The sequence below is a fragment of the Enhydra lutris genome, unplaced genomic scaffold (genome assembly GCF_002288905.1).
Source record: "Enhydra lutris kenyoni isolate GAN:26980312 unplaced genomic scaffold, ASM228890v2 scaffoldscaffold53, whole genome shotgun sequence".
NCBI classification, from domain to species: domain Eukaryota; kingdom Metazoa; phylum Chordata; class Mammalia; order Carnivora; family Mustelidae; genus Enhydra; species Enhydra lutris.
In genome coordinates this window covers 6,037,011-6,062,394 of record NW_019154137.1, presented here as the reverse complement: position 1 = coordinate 6,062,394, position 25,384 = coordinate 6,037,011, and the positions used below count along the sequence as shown (strand labels likewise).

The 25,384-nt window shown below is 42.4% G+C and overlaps 1 protein-coding gene across 1 annotated transcript in view; it reads right to left on the bottom strand.

Moving 5' to 3' along the window:
• Positions 1 to 1,454: 1,454 nt before the first annotated feature.
• Positions 1,455 to 25,384, bottom strand: part of LOC111157250 (glutamate ionotropic receptor AMPA type subunit 3) — a 282,995-nt gene continuing 259,065 nt past the window's right edge. The window contains exons 13-16 of the mRNA XM_022518525.1: positions 24,185 to 24,432; positions 23,508 to 23,622; positions 6,299 to 6,546; positions 1,455 to 1,844 (exon numbers count right to left, since the gene is read on the bottom strand). Coding sequence (XP_022374233.1) covers positions 6,301 to 6,546; positions 23,508 to 23,622; positions 24,185 to 24,432 — 609 coding nt within the window. The 3' untranslated portion in view covers positions 1,455 to 1,844; positions 6,299 to 6,300. The remainder of the gene's footprint in view (positions 1,845 to 6,298; positions 6,547 to 23,507; positions 23,623 to 24,184; positions 24,433 to 25,384) is intronic.

Here is a 25,384-nt window from a genome sequence, read left to right as displayed (position 1 = left end):
ACATTTGTGTGTAGGTCTGGTTGATTCGTTTTATACAACTTCACATTTGCACGGCGTCAGCTTCCTGCTCTGGACATCATAGCATTCAGAAGTTGAAAATCACAGGTTCATGAAAACAAAACAGAACAAAAACACAACAGCTTTCTTTTTGTTTGTTCAATACCATTTAAAATTTGACAGGTGAGTTATTCGCTGATGACACATTTTTTGGAATGAAAGTTTATATTACACTTTCCTGGAAACGTTTCATTGGAACGAGACTTCTTCCTTCCTTTTCTGAAGACAGGAGCAAATGGGCAGGGAGTCGGCTAAGCATCTAAAGGTCACACTTGGGAAATGAATTCGAGTTCCTAGTTTTTACAGTCTGGAAACTTCCCAATGCACATCACTGATGAGAGCAAACTACTGAACTACAGAAAGCATACGTCATTATATAGGAGGTAATTAGTGAGCGGAGACTATTTCCTCTGACTGTTCTGATAATGCCAACGGCAGGTACGCAATTAGTTACTTGATAGACCATGGAGCAGTGGAGCGATCTTCTGAGAGAGCCAGTAGAGAGACTGCTCCGAGCAAGGACCTAGGAGTGATGCTGAGGCCCTTGGTTTAGCAGTAGGTTTGGGAATGCATTTTAGTCTTTGCAAACTAGAAAAGGACACATGCAGTCTGACGGAGAGCCACGGGCAGTAACAGGCAACAGCTGGGAAGACAGACCTAGCAAGAGTAAAGTCGGACTGAGAACTGTGGTCTGAACCCACTGGCCCGCCTTGCGACACGGTCCTGTCTCCAAGGTGTACACTTGAAAGGCATACTTAGCGGAGAAAGCAGAGCTAAACACAGTGTTGTTTCTGAGAAAGATACTCTAAACACATTTGGGAGTGTAGGCAGCATTTCCCTCACCTCAATGCTAAATACTCAGCTATATTGACTTAAAATGCACACTGAAGCAAGAAAAACAGATCTGTGAGCTGCAATTCCAGGCTTCTTGGAGAGCCCCGGGATCCATTTTAGGAAAGCACCAAGAGGTTTGCCTGATAGTGCCCCGTCCCTTGCTACACACAAAAGTCAATTTCGAAAGCTCTGTTAATCCCTTCACCGAGTGGGAAGTTATCAAAGCATTTTCACAAAACCGTTTCAAGAACACAGAGAAGTCACGGTTTAGTCCCTTTTCCAAAGTGTTTGAATTTTCTTAAGTGTTGCATTTACATTCTAAAGATATACACATTTCAGCAACGTTGAAAGGAAAGAGGGTGCACAGAACATCACTACCAACAGGAACTACCAAAAACATCTGGTCAGCAGATCCTAGAAGAAATGCCAGTCTGTCTTCCCAAACACAGGGAGTCAGAGAATTTTTTTTTAATCAAGAGGAATAATTACTTTAACTGAGATGGGCCTATTTGCTGAACTGGAATTTAAAATTTGTGTGTGTGTGTGCGTGCGTGCGTGCGTGCGTGCGTGTGTGTGTGTGTATTAAAGAACATGGTGTTTGTTTATTGAGCAGTGGTATCAAAGAATGGCTTTTGTTGAACTGACTTTTTTAATAAGATTTTTTTTTTCACATACTGGAATCTTGCATGTCCATTTTTTTTGTTGGTTTTATTTTAATTTTTTTCAAGCAAAGCAAAAAGATTTCAATGATGGTTTGCATTGTCGCGAGTCTCAGAGTGTTCCATAAGGCACTGAAGGAAAAAAACATCAGTTTTTCCTATTGAAAGGTCATTGCACCATCAGCAATATTCGTGTCACACCCGACACCAAGGAGAGTGAAATCTGGCTCAGGATCCTTGAAGCAGCCACGTTTTCAGTGATTCCTCTCATCACATGCCGCAGTGGGATGGGATCTGCAAAGGCAAGGGGGGAAACTTCCATGTGAATGGGCTTTCTCTTAGGAATTTCCAAGTTTCTTATGCCTCAGTCTATCTTGGACGAGAACCGTGAGTGTTTTCTCAAACTGGCATCTCTGGGGCTGCACCAGGTTTGACTGGCTTTAGGCAACAAGTCTGTTTAAATTCTCTCTCCTGATGCAAGTGCTTTGCAATAGGTTAAATTAGGTTCTTTCTCTACTGTGCCTTGTACTAAGGATTACATGGATGTTGCATAAAGTCTAACTTCAGGCGTTGATTACTTAGGATACAGGTAGACTAGGAAGTCTTGGTAGAATACGTATAGAAATATTCAGGACAGCTAACTTGAGGGCTGTATTCTGATTGCAGAACCTGTGACGGGACTGTTTACCTAAGACAAAGGATAAAGAGTGTTCTGTGTGGCTTGTTCGATAGAAAGTCATTTGACTGCGAGAAGAAAATTTGCCATTCATTGCTGGAAAGTTGACAGCTTGTCCCTCTTAGTACCTACAACCTTGGTTATTGAAATCTGAAAATAGCACATGGGCTTTATAAGTGCAGCACACTCTAGAAAGAGATCAGAACAGTGGTACTCATGAAGGGGTTTGGCATCCATGAGGTCTTTGCCTGGCCATTACAGGCCTGATTGGGATTCTGATGCTGCCCACCTGTAGGAGGTATTAACTTGTGGAAGGCATTCATTTGGTCCTGACTCTGAAGCCTGCAGGGCACTTTCCTGCCTCCTCTTCAAGCTCATACCCATCTTACATCCTTTCCCTCTAAACCAAGGGAACCATTGCTTTTCTCCTGAGCCAATGATTTCCCCAGCAATAATGTCTATGCATGGGCTGCAGAAGGAAAATTGATCATTTTGAAAATGGGCTGCACGAACAAAGTTAACAGTTGCTGGGAAGACGGAACAGAACTGTCTTAGAGGAAAAATGGAAATCTTTTCCCTTAACTTTAGGCATCTTGAGGTCTTGAAAATGAGAAGCATTTCAAAACCATTGTTGAAGAAACCAAAGAAGCTAGAAGTAGTTCTTGACGGCAATGGGGAAATTGGGAAGATTCTCTTAAGACAATTAGCAGAGCCAACCCTAGGGTGCAGTCACCTGCCAAGGCGAGCTCGGGAACCACCCTTCTAGTAGTTGGTCAGTAACCCAGAGAGCCAGCAGATAGTTGGGAGGCTGTCTTCTCCCTAGTGGGTGCGGAATCTGAGACTGATGCACGTGTTCCCACAAGTCTAATAGTCCCATCTCACCCACACAGTGGAAGAGATGACTCCCTCTTCTTTCAAGGATGCTCTTTGTTAACCAGGTTTCACCTGGATCATATTTTTGCAGGTGATATTCCCTGGGGTCAGTTTTCCTGAAGAATTACTGGTACCCCAAACTCCTAAGGCTGTCTCTGATAATTAGCAATAAAAGTAAAATCTTAGGGTGCCTCTTGATCTCTGTGCCCCCACATAGGCCATGACAGATCTAGGTCAATTCAGAGAACTGGAAGCCTAATAACTAGGTAACAAATGTGAAGTCATTAGGAGACCTTCCAGAACTTGGTGGGAATTAAAAGATGAACGGATAAAGGGCTCAACTTTCACTTAACCAATATTATATGACCAAACTGGCTGAGAACAGCAGAGAGTTTTCTATTTCCTGTTCAGCTTATTTTGTGCCTCTTGGACTGATACATGGAAGGATTTTTCTGCCATTCTCTGAGGCTTTTCCCGCTTAGACTGGAGACTTCACAAAGACTCAGAGGACAGATTTGTTCACTGAGGCTTTCCCCAGCTTTTCTTTTCATCCTAGGAAGTTGCCAAGATTCTAGCTAACTGGGCCATAACCACATTGACATCGAAGTCTATTAAAATGTGATCTGTGCCTCATTTAGCCTGAATTTTGCCTCACAAAATGGATCAACCAAGATGACTAAAGGAAAACCAGGGAGCCAGAAGCTGTGGTAATTTCATTTCTGGGTCTCCACATGAGGACTGCAACATTCTGTCCAGAGGCTAGCGGACCCCAACCTTTTCTTTCTTTCCCCTCCTCTATTTCTTTCTCTTCCTCTTTCTGTCCTTCCCCCCTGCCCTTCCCTCTGTCCCTCTCTTTCTCCATCCCTCCCTCCCTCCCTCCCTCCCTCCCTCTTTCTTTTCCTTCCCTGAGTTACATGCCCTGAGATCATTTTCTGTAGGATCTTACTACTCCCTGGACCAGCAGCAGCAACATGGCCTGGGAGACTATGAGAGATGGAGACTCTCAGTTAGCACCCCAGACCTCCTCAATCCGAAACGGCATTTATATAAACTTCCCACATGATTCACAACATACACTGATGCCTAAGAAGCACTGTTCTGGGGCTTTAACAAGAGACTGAGGCTGTGGTAGTCGAGGAGTAGAGACCTAGACTCCTGGATAGAATGGCTGATAATAAAGAAGTTGATAATAAAGAGGTTGATAATAGAATGGAGGTTGTGTGACCCTGAGACCTGATACCTGTCTCAGAAAGATTCTTTTTGGGGAAACCAGGAAATGATTGACTATACAACCTCACGTGCAATGCTTAAGAAGTGAGGCATGTGCCTTTTTTCATAAACAAGTGAGACATAGACTCAGGATCTGCTTTCCATTTGGAGGGATCCCGTTGGGATTTCAAAGTTCCTGGAGGTCACCAGGCCATGGATGGTTAGAGGCAGAATGGTGTAGCAAAGAGATTCCAGCTATGGGAGGAAGGAGGGCTGGGTTCTAGTCCCAGAATGGCCACTACCTAATTGTGTTGCCTTGAGCAAGTCACTCAGTGTGACTGGGTCTAAGTTGTGTTAGCGATGACAGATGCACCTGAAAGGAAAAACACTTCGTGACCCATTGCCTCAAATGAGGCAAAAGATGTGAGAGCACTTGGAAAACTGTTATGCTGATTTCAGGTGTATTCTTTTTTTGGATGCCAGTATTTCAGAATTTGAGATAATTAAGGCAAGCTGAAATCACCCATATTCTACTCTTTGAAAAAGCAAATCATGTGCCCTGAATTGTAATGGGTGTATATAACCTACTCACGAGTAAAATACTGTAAGCACACAGGAACATGAAACACTTGCATGCAAACAATGCTAATTACAGATGGATCTATGTATTGTATATTCAGCAGTGCAATAGGAACACTCAGTGGGTGGGATAGTCCATGTGTGGCAAAGGGTTACAGTCTGCAGCGGAGAGAACAACCAGCAACTTCACCAAACAAGATAATGCTTTCCATGGTGAAGACACATGATTTATGTACATGAAATATTATTTAAAAGGGGATTGAATTTAGTTTGACAATGTGAAGTACAAGGAGATCAAAATGCAAATACTGCATTTGTAGAAACTCAAGTGCTTTCAGGGAATTTGTATTGACATTGACTCATGAGGTAAAACATCTCCCACCTAGAATGAGGGCTGTGGAGCTGCTAATTGTTCTGTTCCCCTTCAGATAGGTGTGTTAGCGATGACAGATGCACTTGAAGGTAACAAGACTATATTCTTTTAAACACTTCCAGATCAGACAAATTAGCCCACTTCAAGCTTGCCTTTGAATACGCCTGAGCTATTGGTCAGGGTAGGGGTGGGGGTTTGGCTGTAGCTGCTGGAGTCAAGGTGGCATCAGTCAGGTTTATCTAAGTATGGATTTGGGGCAGCCAACAGCAGGGAGCCTAGACTGTTCTTTGGGAGACACTTACCTGAATATCAGTCCAAGAAAGGGACAACAAAAGAACTCAAAGATTAAAGAAATGGTCTCAGGCTTAGTCTTAAGAGAACCACTGTGTCCTTACAGAAGCGTTGCATTTGTCAAAGTGGCAGTGCCCCGCTCCCATTCCTCACTCTACCAGCAGTTCCAGAGCTGCTGCTTTCTCTAGAATTGCACTGTCCAATACGGCAGCCACATGCAACCACTGAATAGCCGAGAGGTGGCTAGTATGAGTTTAGAGGTAGCAGAAGGGTAAACTACACCCCAGATTCTTAAGATGTAGCATGAAGAAAATAAACTATCTCATTACCTTTTGATATTGAGAACATGTTGAAATGAGATCTTGCTTATATTGACTTAAAGAAAATGTAGCATTAAATTAATTTCACTTGTGTTACTTTTAAAAGTGTGGCAACTAGAGCACTTCAGATCACACATGGGGTTCACATATGCGGTTCACAAACATTCCCATTGAACAGCGCTGCTCTAGAGAATTTCTTCTCCTTTTGGGTCACACACCACAGTACAGTTATGATGGTGCTATTAGAAAAGCAGTGCTGCCTGACAAGAAAGCACAACCATTTTTCTCAAAGAATCAAATGGTTGCAAAGGATAGACAATACTTGAAACAAGAAACCCAAGTGAAAAAACAAAGAGAGAGAGAGAGAAGAGAGGGAGATTAACATATAGTACGTAAGGCTGATTAGTTTACTAGACCTTGATCGTACCCCTAGATCTTAACACTCTCTGTTCCATACACGTTGTAGCCTTCTCTGTATGTAGCGTAATTTTGAGTGTTGGTGGCAGGAGCAGGCTTAAAGTTTTGGGTGTTCTTTGTGAGTTTCATGCGTTTGGACTCTGCCCGTGATTTGTAACAGAATTCTATCAAGGCCACCATCATGGCCAGCCCCAGACCTCCGACAAGTATATAGAAAACGCCTGCCACATTGCTCAGGCTCAGAGCGCTGGTCTTGTCCTAAGAGAAATGAACAACGCGATTAGTTCTTGAGGAAACACAAGCAATGGGACATCACAATACATGACAACAATATAGGATAGTTCTAAGTTGTAAAATAACTCAACATTGATGTAAGTAAGTGTTATGACTCAACTCTGGCAACTGGCTGATGTTTTACAATGGCCTGCAAGATGGTAGATTGTGCCTCTGTTGACGGTTGGGGCCCTCACCTAGCTGTTCATTTACTTTGACTCCTTAATTCCTTTGGTACCTCAAAATGGTGTCAATGACTAAATAAAACAGTCCTTGGCCATGGGAGCAAAAGTGTAAACACAAGCACAATTTATTCCTCTGCCAGCCTCAAAGCACCATTTGCCAGAGTCAAGCTGTGACATAATCTCTAGAAATGGAACACTCTTTTCATTTGGGAACTTGAAGCACTCTTTCCCCTCTCTGGCCCGCAACACCCCTTTCTCCCTTGTTCTCCCTGTGAGAAACTTGTCAACAATTTGTCTTTAAGATACTAGGTGATAATATTAGAGGTTCCTGATATTCTTATCTGGGGAGTTACTTAGCAAGGGTTTGTTTAAAAGGGCTTAACTCTCCCCTTTCCCCTGGTGGCAGAGAGATTGCTCCCTTTGGGGACTGGTTGCTGAGTTCGCATCCTCAGGGCAGCAAGTCTTTGCGCCGCTGGAACAAGGGCACAGTGCAAAGAATTGTCTCCCTTCCATCTTCCTGAGAGTTGAAGGAAAACTGTCAGGAGGACCCACAGAGTCCTGAATTGGCTCCATACAAATCAGAAAGATTTTCTAGCAGGCTGATTAAAAAAATCCAGCTCATTTTTAGCTTTACTCCAGGGAATGTAGTGAATAATTAAAAAAAAAATGAAACCAAACCAAACCAAACACTATGCTTCTCTGTTTTCTATTTAAAATAGGGGAGAAAATTGAGGAAGCCGGTCAGTGACTTTCAGGTCGAGCTGTGCAAATCTGACTATCTGCCTGTATGAAAAAGCAAAAACTGAACTGCTGAAATAAGGAAAGAAAAAAGTTGGTGTCTTGAGCCCTACCTTGAGGTAGGACACACCAAGGGCCGGGAGCCTTTCTTTGACAAAAATAAAATAAAATAGCACTTTGTAGTCTTTTTAGAGGGAATGTAACCATTTTGCTGCTGAATGCCATTGAATGGAATACCCAAATTGTTACATCAGTGAATTGAATATTTTATTGACATGGTAACACAGATAATGTAGCAGATAATGGCCATAGCTGACACTCAACACTGGCTCAGCTAGTCCTGGTATCATTTAAAGGATTAAATGGAGAGATGATATGACCACATCCTGATTCTATTGTTATAGGAGCCAGTGCTGTACTTGTTCACTTTAAGAAGAAGGCCAATTGAAATTGAACTGCATGGTTGGGGAAAGAGGTATGTGTGAGCCTCATGCCTACAACAACCTTGCAAATAGTCACTCTTCTAGGGTGAATGACAGGTAACTAGAGAAGTGGGAATTTCTGTCACTTATGAAACAATGGATCATTTCCTTAAGGAGGCTGGCCACACTCTCTGCAAGGATGTTCCACGGTCCACTAGGAAATGGACCTGGTCCAGCAATCCTCCCTCTGCCATGAAATTTGTTCTATGTATGCAGGAGTTGATGGGGGAATAGTGTCCTTGGACATAACCCGCTTTAGATCATAGCAACAAGAACAGTTTCCAGTTCCACATATGTAAGTTTCACAGAATTCCCTGTCCTGAGATGTGGAAAACCAGTAGCAAAATGGTTCACTGCACAGGGGAAATGAGTGGCATTTCATGAAATGAATTAACTGATACCACAATATTAGTTCAAAAAAAGGCAAGGCAAAAATCGAAACTAAAAAGAACTTTCTTAGGGGAGCAAAAGGGGGCAGGAAGGAGGCGGGGAAGAGTGTTTCATGCTTATCAATGTGATGTTATCCTGACGATGTATACCCTTAAGGAACATGCGACTAAATTTAAAAAGTATTGTGTACAGAGATTCAAATGACACCTTTGGAAGAGAGAAGTGTGACAGTCTTAATGATATTCGAAATCCAAATAGACGCTGACCTCAATACAACAGCAGCTGGGAGGAGGCTAATCATTCTGCTTACAGAGACCAGTCTTTGTTATTTATTTCTTTGACTGTTACCACATAGGATTGACATAATGTACGAATAAGCAAAGGTATTTACAGCTACAAAGTCTCTGACACTGTAAGAGGTTAAGAGAAAGTACTGTCACAACTGGATCTTTTTTTTTTTTTTTTTGGTTGTGGTTATTAGGTTGGTTTTCTCTTTGAACTTTCGAAATGTGAAATACAGTAAAACCCCCTTATAACACAGCTCAGTCTTTTCACAGCTTTGGAAGTGTGGTGGGCCAGATTGCGTTCCAATGTCAACACTAGCTCCTCTGGTCTAGGTCAATGGTTGATGCCCTGTGGCAGGTCTCCGCTGGTAGGGGCCGCCCGCCTAGTGCCTTTAGCGCTGGTGTTATAAAGGGGTCCCACTGTGTGTGGGGGGGGTGTGTGTTGGGAAGGAAAGCCGTTTTGGGGTAGAAAATAAACAGTGGTTCAAAATGTGATTGCTAATCAGTACAAAAAGACCTTCAGCGACTGACCTTACTCCCGGAGTCCTTGGCTCCACATTCCCCCTTATCGTACCACCATTTGTTTTTCAGCTTGTCTAAGATGCCTTGTTCACTGAGTTTCAATACTGCAAGGTTTACAGGCGTTCTTCACGTGGGAAATAACATAAATAACATTATATTATGTTATTTTATGTTATTCAAGCTTCAAACTACTTTAAAACTATAGAAAGCGATAAAGCAGGGGGCCCTGGCCACAGAGTAATTTTAGAACACTGCAGGCAACCTGAGCATTACCTTATAAAAAGTTAACACTACAGCAACGCTATATTTACCAGGGCCTGCCCATATCGCTTTGAGTAATCGGCACACACTGTTAAATAATGAGGATAGAAAAACAGGCACTCCTAGGATAGGCTGTGTGTGGTGGGGAGGGGGTCTCCCCTCAAGTGACAATCGTCCGACGGCAGCTAGCGGTAGCTTTGTGGCGGAGGTGTGTTAGGTTTGATCTAACCGGGTGTCTTGTTGTACTTCCAGACAGAGCGGGGGTGGGGGGGTGGGGGTGGGGGGTCGGAAAGGGAAGTGGCTCTGTTCCTTTGTGGAACAAGACAGAGGGATGAATTGGAACAGAAGAGAAAGTAGAGTCTATGTGCACCGCGTGCCTTCTGATTAGTTGTCCTTTATTAAAAAAATCTGTTGCCCAGATGAAACTGATCTCAGAAAGAATTGTCCTACAGACATGTCTTCACTCCACCAACTGCGAATTCTTATGCACGTTCTGGTCTTAGGATTGAGAGTGGAACGTGGACCTCTGAGTTGTGGCTGAGAGGAGTTTCAACAACGAGAGAACTGGCCTGTGGCTTATTTCTGTTACTGACCGGCTGTCTCTCTAGTGTGGCTGCATGTCAGCATCAACTCAGACCAGAGGCTGAACCAGATTCTTTAAAGATGGGTTATTAATATGGCATGATCTTAGATGGAAAACTGGGATTCTGTCACTGTGGGTAGTAATGTAGAGGAACAGTTTAGGTAAGCTGTTCTCCTAAGAGAAGACTTCCTTAACTGAGAGGCTCCCACAGCCCCAGGAGGCCAGGCCATCACTCACTAGCCCTCTGCCTCTTAAAGCATCGTGTCTGCAGTCTGAGCCACTGGGCAGGCACAGGATACCCTATTGGTCCCTGGTTAAGATTTCCTCCCTTAGAAATTTCTTCAGCTTGAAAATAGGAACAGTGACCTTTACCCTGTCATCTTTCTAGAGCTAATGGATTTTAAATAAAGTATCTCTTGTGACTTCAGATAAAAAATGCATTATATTTAGAGGGTGGCATAATTCTATTATGAGGCAATAAACTGTGGCTTCAGAGTCACACGAATAATATTGCAAATACTAGTGCATGTTATGCTGAATGCCACCAATTCACAAGGGGGAAAGCACACACATTTCTGTTACTATGAACATGCCATAGAATTTCTTAGCTTATCTGGGATAAGTTGGACCCACCAACATATCCGGTAATTGAGAAGACTTCCTGTAGTCCCAGAGATGTGGCCTCTAAAAGACGAAGTCCCCAGAGCCTATTTCCTTTCTCCCCACCTTTGCAGTTGAAAGCAGAGGGACCATCACATCCTGAGATATTCTGAGAAATGTATCATCACTTAAAAATAATATGCAATTTCAGACTACTTGAGATTTGAAAAACTATAAACCTTGAGTGTCAGGGAAGTGACACTTTCTCGGTTGGCGCTGGGCTTGGCAACCAGAATATCTACATTTTGTATCTCACCAGGAAATTGAGGTCCTTTTATACTTTAAACAAGTTCCTTCAATCAATGCTCAGAACCTTAGCCTTCTCAAATGCCAATAGGATTGGCTTGGGATGCAAAGCAACGAAAGATACTCAAAACTTGGAGCCTCTTTAAGACATCATTGGCAGGGAGAGTTAAGTCTTAGACTTTGAATTTCACTAATTTATTTATGTTTCAAGATTTTCTTTGTAAGTAATCTCTACACCCATCGTGGAGCTTGAACTTACAACCCCGAGATGGACAGTTGCATGCCCCACTGACTGAGGCAGTCAGGTGCCCCAAGTCTAAGACTTTTAAAAGACAGACAGGCCATCGATGGCTCTGAGATTAGTGTTGGAACTGCCTCCTCTCTTACCTCCCACTGTTTGGCCCCTCTCTGCCTCTCCTTTCCCCTTATTAGTTTTTGTTTTATCACCACCTCACCCCCAGTGCTATGCCTTAAGCCAGACACTGGCACCACACTCTGATGGCTGGGTGCGGGGTGCTTCCCAATGGCACCTGGGTGCCCGATTCCATCAGGATCCCAGCAAAAAGCACAAAGCATTTTCTTTCTCCTCTCTGTGCTTCCTCCATTCTTATTGCAAAGGGCGCAGTATCTTCCCGCTGTTCTCTGACGCCGCCCTTACTGGTCACTGTCTTCCCTCAAGGTACTATGTTTTTCAGATGACTTCAATTTCCTAAGGACAGTGGCTCTTACTGGATCTCCAAAACAGAGCAGTCTGATTAATGGCACTCACACTATGGTCCATAGAGATCTCTCCTTAGAGAGCCTGAGCTTTAAAGAAGGTTGTCAACCATTAAATGAGCTAGATTGATAAAGAGTGTTACATGTTAGTTTAAAACAATGATTTTCGAAGTGTGGTCCAAGAACCCCAGAGAATCCCTGAAACCTTTTCATCAGAGGGTCCCCATAATTAAAACTATTTTTCTAATAATACCAAGGCCTTCCTTGCCCTTCTCACTCTTATTGCCTCCTCCTGTACAGTAGAGTTTCCTGGAGGCTTCCCAACATCTGATCTTGCAACAGATTGAAGGAAAAAGCAGAAATGAGAATCTTATTCTCTTCTGTGAAGTCAAATATTAAAGAGATTTGCAAACTCATCGGACAATGCCACTCTTTAGTAATTTTGTTTTGGCAAACTATAGTTAGTTTTCATAAAAAGTATGTTATTTATGTTAACATATATTGGGTTTATTATTTTTAAAATAATGAATCCATGCTTTTAAAATGTTATTTTAATTTCCCGTATGGTAAATATTACTAGGTATAACACACATAAACAAATCTTTTGGGGTCTATAATTTTTAAGGGGTCCTGGGATAAAGCAAAGTTTGCAAAGCACTGACTGGTCTGGGAGGAGGGAAGGTCTTTCTTGTGTCAGGGCCTATCCTGGGTTGTCACCACCCACTCTTGCCCAAACCCAGGCTCAGTATGTCAGCAGTTTAGAATCCCACTTCTGACAAATGGCTTGTCCTTGCCAGAGGCTATCCAGTGGCCTCCACAGAATGGCTGGTAACAGCTCTCCACATCTATGGCCTCTGTGGTTACTGTGGAGGTTACCATAGTGCAATGGTTTTCAATCAGGGGTACTTTTGTCCTCCAGGGACTATTTAGCAATGTCTAGAGTCACTTCTCATTGTTACAACTGAGTGGGGAGACACTACAGGCATCTAGTGGGTAGAGGCTGGAGATGCTGCTAGACACCCTACTGTGCACAGGACAGTCCCCCCCCCGCCCCCACCCTGAAGTCCCCAGTGTCAACTGGGCTGAGGTTGACAAAGCCTGCCTAAGAGCATCCAGACCTCATCTAGTGCCCTGGGGCTTTAGAGAAACCTGACAGATGATATACTTTTAGTTTAATCTTTGATTGGGAAAAAAAAATCACAGAGCCTATGAAATCTGGCAGGGAACCAACGTGCGTTTGGAAACTTCTAAATAAAAATGAAGGAGAAAAACAAACATTTCAAGCAATCGCACAGCCAAGGAGCATAAAAGCTATAATCAGAAATCACAGATAATGCCACTTAACAAGGTTAGGATAGCTGCCAAGAAAAGAAAATACTTTAAAGGCCTAAATCTCCTAGAACTCTTTGTTGCTGTGGGGTGGAATATATTCCTGAGATGGCAGAGAACAACTTCCAGGACTTTCCTGCTTACTCTACCTTCCTGGATGTATTGTTCAGCTCAGTCCACATCAACTGCATGTATTGACACCCTCCCCCAACACATTCACTCTCTTTCTCTCTCTCACGCACACTCACGTGTGCACATGCACACACCATTTGAGATTTTAAAGGAAGAGGATTTAGGTGGGCATTTGGTCATTTTAAATATCACTTTCCCCACAAAGCCATTTTTGCTCCCCACCTCGGTATTTTCTCCCCTCCTTAATTATTTGTATCCATGTCTCAGAACTACCCCTAAACTGCGTGCTTCTCAAGTGCAGGGACCGTGGCTCACATATTGGTATCCCCACTTAGAATCATTCTCTCAACAAATGCTTGTTGAATAGATAACTCTCTTTTAGCGTTTTGCTTTTCAGCCTGGTATTTCACAAAATTATCATACTTCTTCTTACTGTTTGAATTTAATGATCACTCTAAGAAGGTAGATTTATGACCTCTACTTTGTAAGTAAAGAAACATAGGCACAGATCGGTTAAGCAACCTGCTCAAGCCTGCACAACAAAGTGATGGGGCAGGCCAGAGGGCAAATGAGTATCTGTTCCACTCTGTACTGCACATTCTCCAACGGAACACACAAAAGTGCGGCAGTCCTCCTTATTTTTGTTCTTCGCGCTTGGATGTTCATAATGAAGTTTGTCTTCAGGGACCACCATGCTCCAAATAACTAGCAACCTGGCAAGGGCGTATCTGGCAGCTGGGGCCTTCTCCAGGGGAAGGCTTCAGAGCAATTACTGCAGGCCCTTAACTGGTACCTCAGAGAATTATAAGTCAGAAATATTTATTGTACTCACCCCAACAGAGAACAGAAAGAATTAAACAAACTAGGTCAGATCCCTATCATGGAAATTAGTCAGGCATTTTCCCCTCTGACAAGCTTGCTATGAACCTTTGGCCGAGTAAAGCCCTCCCAAGACAAAGGCAAGGGTCTGGAGGCTGAGGGAGAGAACAGGAGAGCTTTGTGATGTAATTTCAGGGGGTCTGGGGAGTCTCCCCCACTCCAAAAATATTTTCCATACAGGGACCTGAAATTCCATCCTGAGACTCGCACACCTTTAAGTCTGAGCAACATTCCTAGTTAAAATACAGAGCTTCTTTGGGAAATGGGAAATGGATCAGAGTAACTACTTACAAACTCCCAACACTTTGCTCCACTTTGTTTAAAAACCGTTCAGGGAGGAAGAGTGTAAAAATCCCCCTAAGAAGAGAACTGTCCCCTGCACGTGAAGCCAGAGAAATGTGTATGGACCAGTGAGAGGATGGAGAATTTAAGAGCACAGTTGAATTAGCATCATTCGAAAGCATGCAAAGCTTTCCTGAGTGTGGGGTACAGTCATGGAGTGGCATCTATTTTTTTTTAATAGAGGTAGTAATGTCATTTGTAATATTTTGAAAATGAGTTCTACTTTGGGGGAAAAAAAACCCATAACTGGATGATACAGATTTTTGTTTATCTTTGCCATCCACTCTCGGCAGGACCTCAGCTACAAAGGACAGTGCTCACGAATCCAAGGTATCCAGCCCTGGGTGGCGGGTGTCCAGGTTTCTAGCTCATTCCTGGCATGCGCCAGCCAGGTCAGTGTTATCTTAGTGATGGCCAGCGTTATATACGGAGACAGTTTTAGGATAAGAAGATCATTTTCTTTACTGTGAAAGTAGAAACTGTTTGCTTAAAAAAAACCCCAAAGTAAACAAATTTTTTGATATATTTCAAAAGAAGTGTCCCATTTATTTTTCAATTTTGAGTTCAGGAAATACCCTAAAATAGGTAGTTTGGAGCCATGAACAAAGAACAGAGAGGTGTGGGGAGAGCGATGCGAGGGTGCTGAGTTTCCCCAGAGTGGGAAAGAAGAAAAACTGGCCTAGTGCATTAATGACCAAATCGATTCCTCCCAATGGTGATCCTGGAAGTGTTGATATAAAAATCTGTACTGTGGCTATGTGTCTGAGCCTGAAAAATACAGAATCCTAGGGGGAGTACGATTTATCTGCCCAAGAGACTTGGGGTAGATTCTGCTCTGAATGGCTTCACTTCTTCTTTCTGAGCAGGGACACCTAAAGGGCAAATGCCTGTTTTCATTAATGATGCCAGAAGATCTTCAATGGTGCCCTTAGGAGGGGTAGATATATGTGTAAACACGTAGGTTACAGAGAAAGACAAGGATATCACAGAGAAAGAAAAGAAATATATGAGTGAGGGTGATGTATTTGCACAGTAGTGAAGAACTTATTCTAACAACACAGTATCTGGATGATGACAATGGTAGCTTATCACAGCCTAAGCTGGAAGTCCTCCCCTCACCTCATGCCTCATCTAAACCTCACTCCAACTTACTGACACTTGTTTCTTGGTACCTAGTGATTTTGTTTCTTTTGAATGACTTTTTAGACTTTTAGACTTTTTAGACTTTAGACTTGAATGACTTTTGTCTTTAGCCCACTGGACGGAGGATAGACATCCTCTCTTTCACTGGCTTATCTACTGAAGATATTTCAGATTTTCATGGGGGAAAAGTCACCTTTCCCAATTGTTCACTTGTTCCCTAGCCTTTTCTGAAAAACCCCTAGCATCACTCAGGAAATCACAGGCATGTGCATTCAGGCAGCTAGAGACATCTCTGGCCAGGCAGGTCTTGATTTATTAAGTTGAAGCCAATTGATGACCAAGCAAGAGAAGATTCGTTGCTAGATAAAAGAATTTACTGTACGGTCCTTTATATTCTTTTCTGTTGGTTACCTTGGGATTGGTGACCTCTCCATACACTAGCTGGTGGAGGTCATGGCAGTTCAAAATATGTCTTAGGCTACACTAGAATTTGGACCCTTTGAAAAAATCTCTATGCAATTCTTTTCACAGGGTTTTCTGGATGCAGGATTCTAGGACAATGAGGGTTTAAGTCATTTCAATCCTTCTACCCTTGGACCAGCCTGAACTTTCTCCACAACCTGGCAGCATGTTCCATATGACTGCTGGCATTACTGGGCTCCGGCCACCCAGGGAAGCCTCAGTCCCCAGGGGAAGCCATAATGATTTGCAGAGTTATGCAGATCTCAGCTGCTAGAAGCTCCCTCTGAGCGAGGATTTATATCTATGTAGTTCACAAATGTAGCTCAAACCTATTTAACTCCTTGATAATGAGACCATAATTCAGTGGAAGTGCAAAGAGCAAATTCAATAATGCATGCATATAACACGAGGAGTTGAAAGCTGTGAGTCATTTTACTAAGGGCCTAACAATGCTAGTGACTGAAACCTGTTGATGAGCATTTATGCTAGAGAAGCAGCTCCAGAAGTCACCTGTGGATATGTGAGTGAAGCCAGTGCATTTCCACATGATAGTCTCAAAATTCAAAGTGATAGACCCCTTGAGTCCATGAGTTGTAATTTCACTGAGGGACTTCTGCCAAACTGGGACTTTGTCCAACCTCACCCTTTAGAACAGGAACCCAAAACCATCATTGGTCATGGACTAGCTCACACAACCCAGTTCATCTGGGAGGACTTCTTACTCTGTCCCTGACAGACAGAAGGAGCTCAAGGAACATGCTAAACATCTGGAAAAGCCAGTCTGGATAACACGTGGCCACAGTCATAACTGATATGATGCACTTGAAAATTCTGTTTTAAGAGCCATTAAAAACTCAAACTATCAAATTTGGTTGGGCTTTATGACATATAAACCTGTTTCCTTTAGTTCATCCCAATGGTGCCAAGAAAGAAAAGCCTAACCAGAGAAGACAGACAGAAATTGATCTCATGTTAGATCAGAAGCTCACATGATATGTGTTTCTGAAGACATCGAGTTCATGTCCCTGACTCTAGGCAAAATGTTCATTGAGAGTTTAATCTGTTGGGTGCCAACATCTTCCCCCAATATTCCCCTAATAGCCCTCTCTTGAGCATGACCCATTGAAAAATAATCAGTCTTAGCTTACACTCCATAAGATTGCAACAGATGGGGTTTCTCTATGAGATCCAAAAGCTGACTACTGGTTGTCAGGACACGTGCCCCCCACTCCTAGCATGCATTCTAGCATACACTTATCTGCCCTTTCCAGCAGTGAGGCTATATAGGACACAGCAGCAGAGTCAGTCTCTCCCTCTCATTTTCTCTCTCTCTCTCTCTCTCTCTCTCAAATGTAAAATATGCTATTGCCTTAGTTTTGTATTTTGAGAAATATTTGCTTCAAGGCCAGATGAAATTAAGCTTTAATATGAATTTGATGCTTGCAACACACTTTTGCCACCTGTGACCAATGCCGATTTGCCTCACGTGCCAAGGGCCAAATGCTGTACCGCTCTCTAGAAAGTCAAAAGAGAATGGATTTCAATTGTTCTCCATAAATTAGCCCCCACCCTTCTCCACCAACTTCAACTCCCACCCTCATTGAATTTATTTCGATCATTTCAAATCTTTTATGTCTCTTTTCCATGGCTGTCTTGCCTTTCGGAGAGTGTAGTTCTAGAACCTTCTCTCCAAATGAAAGGAAACCAAATGATTTGGCCTTAGTGGGGCAGAAAGTGTATAGACACACACCATTTCACTCTGCCTCTATGGCCGTGTCTCTCCTCTCGGCAATTATGTAACAGCATTCTTACCTGCAGGCTTTTCATTCCCGCTGCTCTTTCTGTAGCTCAGGTGTTGAACATTTAGTCATTATTTGTCAATAAGAAACACATTCAAGTTATCAGGATAACACCAAAGGCAAATCATCATGTCTTAATCATAGACATCATGTTAAGGCCACACAGTCAATTTCCCCTCCCCCCCAAATTGCTATAATGGATTAATTAAAACAATTTTTTTTCTAGATTACAATTTTTTTTCCGGTGGTAGAATTGATTCTTTAACACCATATGGCAAAATCAATGATTTTGGCAGTCACTGGACTGGTTCAGTTCTTAAGGCAAAAAAGGTCCCTTGCTTGAAGCAGCCACTTGAGAGAAAGTGAGGGTTTGCTCTTGGGAAGAAGACCTGAGTAAAGTTCAAGGAGCAAATTTAGTCACTCCCAGCAAAGAAAACTGTCAGGTTCTTCATACTTCCAGGAGGCAGCACCAGCACAGAGACATGCAAACCAACGAAGAGTATAATATACTCACCCTATTCCTTGATCCCAAACCAGTCTCGGTGATTCACAGGAACTTCTTCTAAGACCCAGGAAGTGCCATCGATCTGTAATGATTCTTGCCTACACACATAACAGTGTCAATAAAGAGTCATTGGGATCCATCTTAACCCTGGGCATCCAAAATGTCTACCTTTAGGGATGGCTTCTGCTAATAAAAGGTCCATCTTGTTGCAGGTAAAAGGCAGATGCAGATTCACATCCATGACCCAAGGCCCAAGAATGTCAAAGAATTCTGGGTGTGGAAGAGAAGTGGTTAAGAGACGGTGGCATAGGAGAGGAGGATTGTAGACATACACGGAAGAAGAAATACACACAAAACTGAGGATCTCATTTATACATATGGGAAACATAGTATCACCTCATTTAGCTAAGGACCACCAAATAGGAAGCTGAGGGCATTTGGAAGTGGGCCGTTCTAAAGTACAACTTCTTACTGTCTTTGAATATGAGACTTGCTAAGCAAATGCAGGAGATCGAAAACATGATTGCTAGTGATAGAATGGAAGGACGTGTTTGAATTTCTTAAGAGAACAAACTCTTTTTAGTTCCTTTGAAAGCACCCACATGAAAAGAAACACGACTAATTTTAACTGCAAGCCGATTTTTGAATTTAGGAAAACAAGTTCCCTAAATTCTTTCCTAGCACCACAGTGGTTATTCTAGTCCCTATATAGTTTTGAAGATAACAAGGCTGCATTTCTCTATCGAGGTTCTTTAAGTCATAATGATCACTCAACCATTTCTTTACTTAATCCAAGTTTAACTGCATATGTCCCATCATCATCCCTTACTTCCCAATATGCCTTGCAAGTTAAGGCACTGGTCATGTAACTCTTCTTCCAGTCACGGGGTTCAGGGTGGTTCCATTGAAACATTCTCTTCCAGTGTTCCCCAAAGCACACAAAACGTGTTGATTTTCAGCTTGCACAATATGGACACTGGAAGTCTAAATCCCTGGATAGAACTAAAGCTGGGACAATTTTAGGGTGAGGTGGGGGAGGGTTTAAAAGCCTTGTTGCCCCAGGCACAGGTAGCTTGTTTCATAGAGCAGACTCCCTCAAGGAAGGTAGGGCGACACAGGAAAGCTAAACTGGTGCCCTTTCCCCAGGAGTAAGGGAGTGAAGCAGGGTGAGCAGGGGCGGATCAGAAGAATATGAAAGTTTGAGGTGACAGGCACCTGTGGAAGGAGGCTGATGTGCTTATGTGGTAATTCAGCAGCTAAATCCCCATTCTGCTGTGATTTACAGAGACAGAATTTCACTGGCTGTGTCACAAACCCCCGGTGATCGGGGTTTATTGCTGAAACAACCTACTGGCTCTTAATTACCACATTTACGCACACATTGTAATAATGCACTAACACCAAAGGGTGATTTGCAGGTTAAAAATTCCCAAACCACAGCTCTAATTTTCATGATCCTTGCCTGTACATTTATAGTCCATCAAGGAAGGATCAGGTCTCATTTGTTTGGGTCCTATTAGCTCAGGTTCAGGAAATGGCTAAAACCGAGCAGTATTTCGGTTCAGGGGCTACCTCGGAAGCTGACCTTGTCTAAATTCCTTGCAGCATTTGGAAAACAAGATAAAAATCAGTGAAATGAAAGGAAAGAAATATCTGTTGCATTAGTTTAAGCATGTACACATTTAAAACAGCCTGAAAAATTGCTCGTCCCTTCTGTAGAAGAGTAACTTTTTGAGACTAGGCTGAAAATGCACGATGTCTCATGCCAGGGGGGAAAAGTCAACATTTTAACATAATTGCCCACTTATCATTATTTTAAGGTTGCGGGAGAGAAACAGATAAGTATTGTAGGTTTTTCTCCCTTTCCTGGTTTCGGAGATAATAGGTGTGGAAGTGTTTTTGAAAAAGTAAAAGCACTCATAAATGTCAGGCTTTATGATTATTGTCATTTTTAGTAATCAGCACTGAGGGCTGAAATGGCTTAAATATGCCATCTGCCTTGTAACCAAGGTAGTTGACTCATAAACGTGGTTTTTATGGAAATATCTCACATGCAATCAGATCGGCGTTGCTCATTGGGTGGGTCTATGTGATCAATTGCTATTATCACAAGAGGTGACCCTGAAAGTCAGCAGAGATTTGTGACAGCATTAGCTGTGTGACCTTCTCAAAGTCACCACCATCTCTGGGTCTCACTCTCCGTGAAATGATGGTACATTCAACAGTCAATTGTCACGGTAACTGGGGGTAGGATACAATGAAGAAGTATAATTCTCAGGCCACTTTACCAATACAGTCAAACTTCACTGGTTTGGTCTAACATAGGGGAAGTTCTGTCTGAATGAGAAAGTCCTGAATTACAAAACAGGTTTGAGGAATGACAGTTTTATTACTTTAGGTCTGTTTTGTAATTCAAACTCACTATAATACATCGCCAAAGTGGAGGTCCTTGTGAGAACTACTTTACCAGATAGATTTGTAATGAATATGATTATATCTAATGAATGCTTGCAACGTTTGAGAAAAAATTTGTTCTCTTAAGGAAAAAATTCAACAGACAATCTAAACTCTTCATTTGCTTAACAAACCTCTCTCAGCCCCTTTCCTGATGCTATACAGGTAGACTGTTGACTGGTCCCTGTCAGGTTTGTCATAAATTATAAATCGGAGGGCTCCAGATTAATGGGGCTTCGCTGCCTTTTCTACCTTCTTCTCCACTGATTTGCTTTTGGCGTCACCACCAGATAGTTGTAAAACAGATTCAAGTTCATCTCTTGCCCCTTCTCTTGCTCACTCTCCGAAAACAGCAGGTAGCAAGAAGGGAGAGGACAGAGGAAACTCCTTGGTAATCCGGAAATGGAATAAGCAATCGTTGGAGATGTGGTACTCATCATACTATTATCCATAGCTGAGAAAGGGGTTGACTTATTTCAGAAGGCTGGCTGGAGGAAGGGCCAAAGCAAGTGATTTGAGAGATGCCTGGCAGGTAGCACTAGTGTCAAAGAAGTTGGAAACATTTAGGTTCTACTGAACTGTTTTTCCTACTTGCATATCGATAATCAGATAATCTGGAAATCGTGGGCTGGCAATAAGGTTACTTGATAACTTTGCGGCAGTATCAACTGAGGAAAAAGAGAAAAGCTTGATTGCTGGTTGTAATTAGCAAAGAGCTGGTCTAAAGTTTTAGGGGTCTTCAGGATACCAAAACATCTGGGTGAAAAGTAAAAATTCAGCCAACTACGTGCAGATTTGTTTTTGGTTTATATAACAGCAAACATCTGGTTATTTGAAAACTTCTGGGCACTTGGCATCATGTGGATGTTTTGGAGTCATCTTGACATAGTCCATGGCTCCTTTGTAACCATGCTGAGTGTGAATGATGAAGTCATGAGAGCAATGTATCCAATCCAGCTCAATTTTCATTCTGCAACTCACTTGAATGAGAAAATTAGGTCCTCCAGGCCTGCTAAGAACATGAGAAAAAGACCAGGAAGAAGGTGCTAAATGCTCTAGGCATCAGGTTAGCCACTGCAAACTCAACTGAGCCGAAAGCTTGGCTAAGCTGTCAATGTCATCAGTTCACACTGGTGGGAAAGGAAGTTATTGCTTTCTGACACACAGTAAAACCTTGATTAATTGGAATCCATAAGGGATGAATGGAATTTTCAATAAGAGTACTCATTTTGTTTCATTCTTCGCTAACGACATGGTTTTATTTATTTATTTTTTTCTCAAAGTGCGTGTATCCACTTTCTCGCCTCCGGGAAGCAGCCTCTAATGTTTGAGGGTAAATCCAGATGGAGAGAAGATATGGGAGACAAAGCTGAATGTGACCTAACCACCGGTCATCTCTTGGTAAGTGATTTAAAAAAAAATCAATTCCTTGCAGAATTCTTCTTTTTTGGTACTATTGCTGCTTTCTCATCAATGTGGAGTAGTGAGGAGGGGCAATTCAGTTAGTTGGGATACTGGTTAGGTGAGTTCTGGTTAATCAAGGTTTTACAGTAAAAGACCTCGCCAATGCCTGGTAAGATTATGTGCTGGAGGAAGTTGTATTTGAATTTATCTCTTTTGAAAGTGCTCTGTATCAGTGTTTCCAAACCCATATTATACTGCAGACTGGCCAACTAACTTTTCCATCAGGATCCTGAGGGATGGAGAGAGAGAGAGAAGAGCAGAGGTGTAACCATTGTCTCTGAAGGAGAAAAGGGTTGGCTTGCCTGTCTCTTGGCCTGTATATGGGAAACACTGTTCTTCACCTTAAGATGCCCATGGTATCTTGGTTGTACAAGAGTTGATCTTACATGCTTCAATATAATTCACATACTCTTTGGGTCATGGAGGATTCTGTTTTCAGGTCCTCTCTTGTACTTACCCAATGTGTCCTTCCATTACTTGGTATCATGACTTCTGAGCTTGCCCCTATTTCTTGTTGCTTGGATGAAGGCTATTTGTTTCATTCTTTCTAGTCCTGAAGAGCATTGTGGAGCCAAAGGAATGCCAAGTATGATGGATTTTCCCATGAAGGCAGCCTGGATAACAATTAGACCTACCTGAACCAAGAACATGGCTGACGAGAAGCCAAATCAGGGATTTATACACATGGAGTATCACAGTTAGGCGACGCACTTGTTTAAATATACAAAATGTCTCTGCCAAGTTTGTATATGGGGTGGCCTGTTGAAGAAAGACCCCATTTAACTTGAAACCGAGCCTGTCCTTTGGCTTTCAAGTTAAGCGGGGCCAGCTTAAGCGGGCCATCACATACCAAGAAAAACATCTCATCACTCATACACATAACTGAAGAAGCCAATTCTAATCAACCAACCAACCAACCAACCAACCAACCAACCTCTGTGAGCAACCATCATGCCTTAGGGGAAAAAAAAAGGCTGTAACCTGACTTCTTAGTAGATTGATTTGATTTCTCATACCACTCATGTGAGGCAGGCGGGGATAGTCTTAAGGCAAGCCTGGGGCTCTTGAAAGCCTAGGCCATTGAAACCCACACTGAGGCCTTCATAAGGCAACTAGTCTGGCATGTGAGGGGAAGGGAGGGGTGTGGAGGGGGAGCCTCTGTCTGGGAGTTTAAGAAGGGACCCAAGTTAGATCAAAAATGTGGGCAGTGCCCTCGAGTCTTTCTGGTTCCCAAAGCTGCCAGGCAGGGGAATAACCTGGTCATTCCACCTTATGTGTGAGTCTTGTGCTCTCTCCTCAATAATAAGATAACAGTCTTGCCGATTACTCGTCACTAAGGGTACCCGGTTGTGGTGACATTGAGGCTGACCTTGGAGTCACCGCCCCCGCTGCCGCACTCTCCTTTGTCGTACCACCATTTGTTTTTCAATTTGTCCAAGAGGCCTTGCTCATTCAGTTTTAATACTGCCAGGTTAACAGCATTTCTTGAAACGATAAAACATAACTTGTAAGAAAATGCACAAATGCTTAGGAAATCGTTAACGTATAAAAAGGAGCACAAGAGGACAAATTGGCTAAATTTCACAGAACGTGGAGCTATAAAAATGTCTGTACAGCAAATACAGGGTTAAATATTGGAAGGTGGCATGGAGGATAACATTTGCTCAAAACTGAAGTGTGCGGGATGGGGAAATTGTCTTTGAGAAAAAAAGTAACAAGAACACCACATCCATGCAATTAACATTCGTCACATATGGCACCATAACTTGGCTTTTACCATTTAAATTGAAAAAGCCGTTGAACTGTAAAATTAAAACAGCAACAAACAGTCAGAGAGGACAACACAGAGAGAGAACATTAAAAAAAAATGGATGCATTAAATCGATGAAACCATAATTTACCGTCTTATTTAACTCCATGGAATAGTGTAGGTTTTAAACTTTTAAAAGTTACCTCAAAATCCACAAGAAAGAAAATGACAACAAAATGCATCAGGGTAGGTGGAATACTATAACAACACGGATATTGTTATATTATTCCACCCACCTTAATGCTGAGCCTTTAGGGGTTGCCACACCATAGCCTTTGGAATCCAGATTTCCACCAACTTTCATGGTATCACACGGTTTTCTCTGCTCAATGTACTCATTCATGGTTGACTCCAGCAGGAAGGCGAACTTTCCTTTGGACTTCCGCACTCGGGCCACTCCATCTGCTGTTGTTTTGGTAAACACAGATGGCTCTGCTGATTTCATGTAAGACCACATTTTCTCATAGACAGCGATTTTGGACCTCTGCAACAGAGAGAAGGGTTCTTAGAGTTGCCAAATACTAACATTGGAAAAGGCGTTGGTGCAGTGGTTTCTGAACATGCTTGATTGCCGTCCCCAGGAAGAAAGGTCAGCCACATGTGACCTGGTAGGTACATGCATATGTCTGTAAGCATGGTTCCAAAATAGGTTTCTCAAAACCACACTCGTCTTTGCAATGTGTCATGCTCTCTGAGATATTCTATCCTATTCTAATTCACTGAAAAAAGAAAAAACCCAAAAACAAAACCAAAAACAAACCACCAGTCAGGACCCACTGATTTGATTTCATGGCCCCACTAATGGGTTTGCAATCTAGTTTGAAAAATACTTTCTTGGTTCAATCTTCCTCTCCATTCAGAAATATCCCCTACAATATTCTGTTCTGTGATTACCCTTCACCTGCCTGAAAAAAAAAATGCCATTGGAGGGAAGCGTACAACCATTTTAGTGAGCCCATTCCAGCACAGTGCATCAATTACTGTAAGAAAGTACTTTCTTATTCTGAGCTGAAATTTGTTTCTCAGTAACTCCCAACCTTTAGCACTATCTGCTAGAGCTATGCAAAGCAATCCTGTCCCTCCTTCTGCATGATAGCCCTCCAAATGCTGCAAGGCTGTTGTTATATTATAACCTCTCTTCGTCTTTTCATCTGGTCAAACTCCATTGAAATCTAAAACTATTTCCAGAACATTCACAATTTAGGTCTATCTCCCATAGGATTCTAGCTGGCAATTCCTCTCTTCAATTAAATTGCCTAGAGATAGACATGGTACTCCAGATATCTGACAAGGACAGAATGGAAAGACACATGCTTTGCTTCTTGTCATTGGAACATTATTTTCTAGCACAACGCTGCCTGAGTTTTCATTAATGTATTTAGCCTTTCATCCATCCTTTTAACAAATATTTCTTGAGCACCTGCTATATCTAAAGC